The sequence below is a fragment of the Cynoglossus semilaevis genome, chromosome 13, assembly GCF_000523025.1.
Source record: "Cynoglossus semilaevis isolate Cse_v1.0 chromosome 13, Cse_v1.0, whole genome shotgun sequence".
Taxonomy (NCBI): domain Eukaryota; kingdom Metazoa; phylum Chordata; class Actinopteri; order Pleuronectiformes; family Cynoglossidae; genus Cynoglossus; species Cynoglossus semilaevis.
Window position 1 is genome coordinate 2,862,693 of NC_024319.1, and position 8,971 is coordinate 2,871,663.

At 43.0% G+C, this 8,971-nt stretch overlaps 1 protein-coding gene across 3 annotated transcripts in view; it reads right to left on the reverse strand.

Moving 5' to 3' along the window:
- The window catches only part of rspo1 (R-spondin 1), a 16,218-nt gene extending 7,686 nt beyond the window's left edge, over window positions 1-8,532 (reverse strand). The window contains exons 1-3 of one of the 3 annotated variants that reach the window (XM_025061227.1): window positions 7,998-8,531; window positions 3,611-4,075; window positions 856-1,050 (exon numbers count right to left, since the gene is read on the reverse strand). In XM_025061227.1, coding sequence (XP_024916995.1) covers window positions 856-1,050; window positions 3,611-3,707 — 292 coding nt within the window. In that variant the 5' untranslated portion in view covers window positions 3,708-4,075; window positions 7,998-8,531. 3 annotated transcript variants of the gene reach the window in all.
- Between the last annotated feature and the right edge of the window lie 439 nt (window positions 8,533-8,971).

Here is an 8,971-nt window from a genome sequence, read left to right on the forward strand (position 1 = left end):
CTGCTGAAGTGAATAAAGTTCACTTTAGTAAAGCTTCTCTGCAGCTGGTCTGAGTCCGCGCTCAGGAACCATCGTACAAATAATCTCTCTTTGGGATCTTAAAGTCCTCCTGTTCACAATTACTATTTTTAAGCACTTGACAGCTAAATTTGACAGTACTGACATTTGTAGGCCTATAATGTAAGACAAATGTTGCAAACAAGACAGTGTGGGATCACGTGCAAAAAGTCATATAATTGGATAATGACCCAGGTTTTACTGCAGAGGGCCTCTGAGCAAAGTACGTCCAGGAAATTTCACTCTTTTCTGCAGCAACACCAGTGAAGTAATGCTGCGCTCAGAAAACAAAAGCATGAGTCTGGACGTGTTTCTGTCCAATTTTCGAAACAGAGAAAAAAACACATGGCCAATAAATTAAATAAAAAAATAATGGTGTTTTCAATGAAGGCACAGTTAATCAACTCTGACGGAAATTAGGAAACACTGCAGAAAAGCAAATATATGAGAAGTATTTTTCTTCCCCGTGGAACTCCCAAAAGACGTGCACTGTCCTCAGCCTACGTTTATATTCAAAGAGTCAAAAGGCTTTTCACGTTAAAGCGTTAGACAGATTTACTGAAGTGTGTGTATAAAACGTCACATGCCTTAAAATAGGTCTAGAATTTTCCATTCTTCTGGCCCGGATGTTTTGGTGATGAGAAAACTTGTTAAAGAGGTGAAACCTCAAGAATAGGTACAGGGCAAGACTGGAATAATGTGACACATTACTCTACAGCGCCTGCTGTCATATCAGCTCTCCGAAGGTCCACTCGTGTATTTACCAATCAAAAGTCAAAAGCACAAAGCAGAACTCACGGGTGCATCTGTTGTTGCCTTCAGGGTTCCTCATTCCAAAGTATCCCACGGGGCAGGAAGCGAGGCACACACCGATCTGACGGATGTCATTGCGCTCCAGGAAGATGAAGAGCTTGGGCTTACACTTGATGCAGCCATTGTACTCAGAGCATCGGTCACAGCCTTTGGGACAAGATGGCGGCCCCTCAGTACTAACTGTGGAAACAGAAGGTGGAGAGAGGAACAAAAGTACTGTGATACGAAGTCGCACCAAAACATCGGCAGCCCATCGTGATGTTAATGAGAGAGAATTCAAAGGTTTATTCCACAGATCTTGTCTTTCTGAAAACATTTGGCACTTGTCTTGTTATTGTCCTGGGGTGAAGTTGTGATGACGCCAGCACTTAACCACGACGACAAGCCGGGTTTCGTTTTCGCAGCTCTGTCTAACTGGAGTCCAAACGTCTTTCTCTGAATGGTTACCAATACTTAATGTTTACTCCAAACTTTGTGCTTTTTCATGAAGCTCAGTAATTCAGGCTGATGAAGCCCCACTTCTTTGAGGTCATCCTGACATTAGAGGCAGACATGATTAAACGATCAGAATCATTCAGAAATGATTTTGTACTGCTGGGTTTTTCCAGTAGTGCTGCCCGTCCATGTGCGTCCCCTGGTCTGTGTCTACTTTGAAAACAAACACGCAGTTTGTTAGAAAGTCACTTTTATAAAGTGTAGGTAAAGTGCAACAACTTTTTTTTTTTACTACAGTTGGGCAAAGACCAAATTGTACCGCCTGGATTTAAACTCCAGCCTTTTGCAGTTTATTTACTCTATCAGCTCAAAGTATAAATACTCTCACACAACAATCCATCTGCTGCGGCGCCTCCCACAGATAAGTAGGACTGGGTAGAAAGGTAGAACATTCTCTCTCACAAACTGATTACTGCACGGCTCACGCCATGGAAAATTAAATGTGAGACTCGGAACTAGATTACTAATACTTCTTTTTTAGAGATCGATTAGACCCTGAAACCAGGACATAAGACACTGTCTGCATTGTTATCTTTAAAGTCAGACTGGAAAAAAAGGGCAAAATAAAATAATAGCATCAATATTTTAAAAAAATACGTGAAGGCTGCTCCTGTGACATGTTTCACCTTTTTAAGGCTCTACCAAGACTGTTATTCATGTGTCAAAAGACGTTTGCACAGAAAGTCCTCAGATTACGATTCGATGTCGCCCATTTATCTCCCATAAATCTAAGAAAATCTTGTTGCATCATTCCGATGCACAGCATTAAAACTCAGTGGAGGAATACGTCGTTTATGTGGATGATGTGTTAGCATAGGTGAGTGACATAGGTACTTATGTACTGTGAGTAAGTCATGGACAAAGTTGGCACTAGGGACGGGGGGGACATGACCCCTCAGATTCAAAGTGTACGGGTCCAGGCCCCGAGGTTGAGAACATCTGCTTTACGTGGCAAATGAGCAAGTACTAAATCAAGCTGTAATGACTGTGACGTTGATGAATCCCACTAATCTAATCCCACTAATCCTTCCTTCACGATGCGTTCGTCACCAGTCCAGGCCATAAAGAGAAATTTTTCACCTGCTGGATTTCAATTTTATAAAATACCTTCCAGAAACGTACTCCTGCTCTTGACTCCTGTTCAGCTGCATGTTTTTTTTTTTTAATCCTTTTATTTGGTGTCACTTATAACAGACATTGCACCAAGTGGGTGAAACTGGAACAGCAGCTTGTTAACATAATATGTCCCCTCTTAATACAGTGAAAATATAAGTAGGAGCACCAACGTAGCAGCTGTGAGTCCGACCGCTGCTGCTGGCGACACACACTGGGACAAAGAAAAATGTTTCTACTGCCCGGGGTAATGTGTGCTGCTCTTCTCACTGGTGCTTGGGGTTTGATCTCTGCATGACAGTTGATTCATTTGGAGCAGAGGACACATTGAGTAATTCCCATTGTTGTCTCCTTGCTGCCTGCCAAGTGTAGAAAGCACAGAATCTAATCACATAAAGCTGTGAAAGAAAAGAAACTTTTAGAATCACCCCGACTGTCGATGGTGCAGGACTATGGAGTTCAGACGGAGGCAGGTTTGAATTCGGGCCATGGAAACGTCCTGCACTCTCTATCAAATCAACAGTTTCCCTCTGTGTCACTTTACATACACAACCTGTTTCTTTGGCCCAAACACTGAGGCATTCAAGGAACTCTTGTGAAACTAACGCCACAGGAAGAACTTTGGTGTTTGTCAAACCCTCGTTAGACCCGAAGAAGAAGTTTTTCTAAATCTCTAAAGTACGACTCAAAGCCCAGTGAAGTGATCGTGACATGTTATGGCCTGGACTAATGTTTGCAAAAACAGCAGCAGCACTATCCAATTGAGTGCTTAGGACTGTCAGGTACTCCTTCCATCATGTGCCCGCAGAGACCGACTCACCAGGAAACGAGTCTTTGAGGGCAAATGCCTCCAAAACCTCACTCTCTAAACAACCTTAATACCCATAAAGTTTTACATAAACTGAGAGAAGGATAATCTCATGTAAGACCCCAAAAAAGACCAGAACCACCCAGGCCCGGAAAAACATAAAAGAAGAATTACAAAATAAACAGAGTGTTATCTTTACTTTGCATGTTTGGTGTTTACAAGACGTTCGCCGCTGTGACTCAGACCACAGTAACAAAAAGGCAGCAGCTCTGTGGAGGACGAGAAAAACAAATACAAACGTACGGAGAGAGGGAGACGACTCACCCCGTCTTTGCCTTCTTGCCTTTGAAAGCTTCAGATCGTCACTATGACCCATAGAGCTGATGAAGATTATTGCCAGCGCCACCAGTCCCAGCTGCATAGTCCCTGTTGCCTTCCCCCCCGTGACCAGATGGTTCAGGTAGGGGGGGGACCCCTTTCCTTTGTGGGACAAGTGGACCTCTCTCCTGTTGGGACGGATGATTCCTCCTCTCCTCTGTGTCTCTGTTTCACCCTGTCCCCCCCTTCGTCCTCAGGCTCTCTGTGTGTCGTTCACTCCGGTCTCTGCTGCGAGGCGCGGGGCAAAACCGTTGTTGCAAGTCCAAATAAGTCCAAGGCACGAAAAACCTTCACACTGGCACCGCGGCTGCTGGCAGACCCTCCCCTGAAGAAGGGCTGTGGGATGGAGGTCACGGTGGTGGGGGTTCAACCCATGAATCACAGGCTGGACCAGCAGGTTAGGAAGGGAACCTGTTGTTGGAGGACAGTTTGTGGTCAGAACCATGTGTGTTATTGAAATGTTAGCTCGCTTGAGGACAATTTGCCGATAGGTTCTCCATTAGCTGCACTAGGACCAGACCCAAATAGTGCAGTTAATGTTTGGTCTTGTTAACAGTCGGCAGTGATTGTTGAGAGAACTTTTTTTTCTAGTCATTTTTAATTAAAATAATCACGGTTAACCAGGTCCAAGAGAACCTGAAAAAATAGAACTAAAGATATTCATTCATTCATTCATTCATCCAACCATCCAACCATCTTCTGGAGATGAATGAATGAATGAACTGGAGTCGATCACAGCAGCTATAAACCACTGCACCCAACCAAATGTGACCTCTGTTTTTAATCACTAAAGTGAAGAGTTTGGTCGTTAACACTGCTGTTATCTTGTGACACAGCTAAAGAAGTTTTAAAAATTGTATTTGTTTCACTGCCTCCCCCAGCACTAGCTCTACACCCCGCTGTTGGGGCCTACTCCCCCCCGACCTCCCACCTCCCTTTATGTGACTCACTTGTTAATCATAAACACAACCCAGTTCCTAATCTACATGTTTTTGGACTGTGAGGAGAAGCTGTAGTAAAAATTTAAAAAGCTGTGTTTACACTTGGACCATCAGCCCATCTGTAATTTTCTGGGTTATGATTTGTTATTAAAACCCTTGTCTTCAGCTGGGCCGGCTTCACTCAACGTCAACAATGTGTGTTGATTGGATTTTGTTCATTTTGGATCAGCACCAGGTTTCGTTCTATATTTTCTTTGATCCGACTGTGGAACCGCATGATCTCGGCGTCGGCCGTCTAATGAGGTTTTTTTTTCACTCCGTGAAGACGACACTTATTATCTGTCTGTTTTCCACTGCGAAGCAATTGGACACGTGTTGTGTTTCGTGCAGCAGTCTTCATCAGAAAGTGTCAAACAGCATCTCTATTTACAGCTCTGGTGTGAATAGGAGAACGAGGGAGGGGAGGGAAGCGGAGGGAGGTCCTCCCTCTCTCATACATCCATATTTGGCTCTGGAGTTGCTCGTAGAACTAAATCAAACTAAGGACAATGTCTTTGGTTTGTCTAAACATTCCAGCCCAAAACACTGCATTCTTAGAAAAGGAAAACAATAACAGACCAATAAAATAAAACGCATTATGGCACGTTAATACAAATGAGGCAAAACAAACAGAAGGAGATTTAAATTCCATTCATTAACAAACGCCAATGGAAAAAAGTCTGATTTTTTGGGGGGGGGTTGTTAAAACCAACAAACTCAAATATGGGAATAGTTTAAAAATCCTCTGTCTCTTATTGTTTGTCTCAGTATTTTTTTAACAGATGTAAAAAATGAAAACCTCTCAATGACATTAAACATCATCTGCCATTTGGGGCAATTTATTTGGGGTATTGTATATATTCAAAATGCAGTTTCTGCTGCCTGGCTGCCAAGGACATGGGAAGATACAGGTGTTCTGTTTTGGCCGTACTAGCTGCTAGCTACTAACTTTTGGTTGTCGTTTTGTATCAAACAGCTACATTTGCTTATATACAGCTGCCTAAGACTTTTGCATCATCTTGTCGAGCAAATCCTAAAGACCGTTTACAAAAAATATATATACCTAAAAGCTCTGCACTTCAGAGACCATGTCAGCTGACCAATCGAAGCCTCTCGTTTAAATCAGAGCTCAGCTTTAACAAGACATCAGGAGATTTTTCCTTTTCTCACCAGTTTCTGGTCGTCGATAAAACATAAAACTGCCATGTTTACAGTAAACCACGATGGAGGCGAGGAGGTGAGCCTCTTAAATCCTCTTTTAACAGCTACAATGACTTTGTCTGTTTGCCTCTTGGTACTTTTGGACCCACACCTCTGAGCTGAAGTCATGTCTCCAGAAACAGCACCTGTTTGTTTTTTAACCAGTGACTAATGGAGAACAGCTCAAGCTAAAGCTTTGGAGAGCGAGCGCCAAAGACGCTCTCATTGGCCAGCACTCCCGTAACTCTGCGACCTGCCCAAAAAAAATCGACCTCAACGCATTCCGTGTCCTCGCTCACCTGCGGCAGACAAAGCCGCCTGAGCGGTGCACACTTAACCCACGGAGAAAGTTGATCTGCGTCGACCTACGTCTGCTTCACTGAGTCTTTTTGTCGACGCGTCATTTGAAGAAACGCTCGTGTCTCCGGAGCCAACGGTGGCACCTGATGTTTGGAAACTTCTCTTTCTCTGCTCCGTGGTGTGTTTAAACGTCTTTCCTCGCCATCAGTCACATTTAGCCGTGGCTGGATGAAACCAGGCCCTGCACTCATCAAATAGTCAGGAGGTGAAATTGCTCTCTTTGTCAACTCTAAGTGTGTTTTATCAATTATTCAGGCGGTGAAACGGAGCTCCCGTCCTGGGAATGGATTGAACTTCTGAAGGTGCCACATCTGTGAACTCGAACCCACGGTGAACCCTTTCTCCGTGTGACTAAACCTATTGGCATATTTGGGAGGTCAACAAAGACCTCGGGCGTTTGACTCACGCCAGAATAACTGGGAGGAAGACGATACAGTTGTGTACGTATTAGAAACACGTCTGAGTCACCCAGGGAAGAGAAAGTAGAAAACAAGAGGCGAAAGTTTGAATTCCAGGACATTTTCTTCAGTTTCCACTGAGGAGTCATTAGTTCTAGCTTTTATATTAACAGAGTTTTACCCCCTCCACTTTGTCCATACGTCTGTTTCACAAACTAAAGAAGCCTCTCATGGAGAGGAAGCGAGAAGATCATAAAATACTGTGAATATCGTGACAATTCCAGATTATCTTAAATTTTTAAATAATACTTTCACTTCAGTCAAAACCCCCCCAAAAAATCAACTTGGCCTCAGAGGTGGTTTTTACTGATCACTGTCTCTTAAAGTAAATGTTGTCTTTTCATAAAGTAAAACTTTGGAGCAGACTGGAATACTGTGGTTGGTATAAAATACTCAGTACTACCAGTACGGGTTAAAAACACTTAGAGATCACAATGAGACACAGATACTCTCGCGCAAATTTTGTACACTTGGTCCTACTGCCTTAGCCTGAATTTGTATTTTTACCAACAACTCAATATAACATTAATATTATTCACTGTATAAACTGTACATTCACACAGGTTCATTTCTATTCGTCTTAATTCTAATTTAAATCTAATGTAAAATCCGATGAGGAAATGGAATTGACCAAACTTTTTTTTGTGAGTTCTGGGCTGTACAGACAGCGCGGACTTGACTTCAGCCCACATGATCCACAGTTGTCCCACACGGTGATGCTGTTTTTCAGTGACGATCATCTGTAACGTACTAAAAACGCTGCTCAGACTGAAGTCTGAGAGAAACAAAACTGACATTTCTGATCAATTCTGGTCAAAGTGATATTTTCATTACACAACATACAGTAGACCTCGGTGGTGCTTTTTTTCTTTTTACATCATCATCAACAAAAGTAGATCCCCATTTTAAGAGAAATGATACCCTCCTCCTTTATTTTCACAGCACCTGACCCCAAAAATGCCCCCACTCCCACCCACCTCCCCAAGGACCAGACGGTGACATCTGATCACAACTGTGTTCTGTGTTACAATCCATGTACAAATGAATAAACAAAAATTGAGTATAGGATTTTTCAAAATCCATTCAGACTTAATGTTTTTAAATTACTTTGTACCATTTATTTTACTTTAATACGGATTGTATTAACAATACTGCTGTATTACTATAAAGTATTACTGCTGAGGACTGAAGACAACGATGGTTCTGTAGTTTATCAACAGCTACAACAGTTTTAACCTCAAACCCGTGATGATTATTGATAAGACTAACTTCAGCTGTATACGTCACACACACCCGAACACACACACACACCAACAGATGAAAGTCTGAACCCACCTGTACCTCGGGGTCCCCGGGTGTCGCCGTTCATTGAGCGGTCACTGCTCAATTTCCTTTTTTATAAGGGAAAATCCGTTAGTCGTTGGGTGAAAAAACAACTCCTCCTCCTCCAGGAGCCCCCCATCATCAAACTTCTGTCTGCCGTCATTTAAAAAGAAACACGAACCGTTTCACTTCTCCTCTCTCTCTCTCTCTCTCTCTGTCTCTCTCTCTCTCTCCCCCCTCTCTCGAGTTCCTGCGCAGTGGAGATGATGTTGATAACACACCGAGAAAGGTTGTTTAAAAGTATTCAAAGAACACATTTATACACAGATATTACGATGCAACGCGTCACTCTTGACGAGCTCCGCGAATGGACGCATTCGCACCGACGCCCCCGTCAGTTGCCCCCTCCGTTAGAGTCCAGAGATGCGTCGAGCTGCATCCACGCAGACGAGCGAAGTCACAGCGGCGTTATATTTGCATCCAAAGCCCAGAACCGCCAGCGGGCAAATCCCACTGGCCCCACCCCTCTGGTTCCGACTGAGAGATTATAAAAAGAATCCACACTCACACGTACGCACATGCAATACAAACCGACAAGCTACAGTATGTTCACCTTAAATACAAAATACAACTTGTTTGCGGCTGAACGCAGCCTCACCTTTACAAAAAAAAAACCAAAAAAAAAAAACCAGCTTATATCTATCCGAGGTTTGTGGAGTGTTTTCACCAGTGAGTGTGTGAGTTAGTGTGTGTCGTCATCAGATGTAGTCCTTAGATCTAAAATAAAGCACTTGTCATCAGAGCGTACGTCTTACAGCGCAGCAGCCTTCAAGGTATTCCAGGTCAAGGACCCCCAAACTGATGGAGAGATGGAGCAGGGACCGCGTACTATATGCTAATATACTTAAAAAGATACACATACATAGTACAGTATACATACATATACTGTATGTATGCATATATTTATACATAAATGTAGGTATATA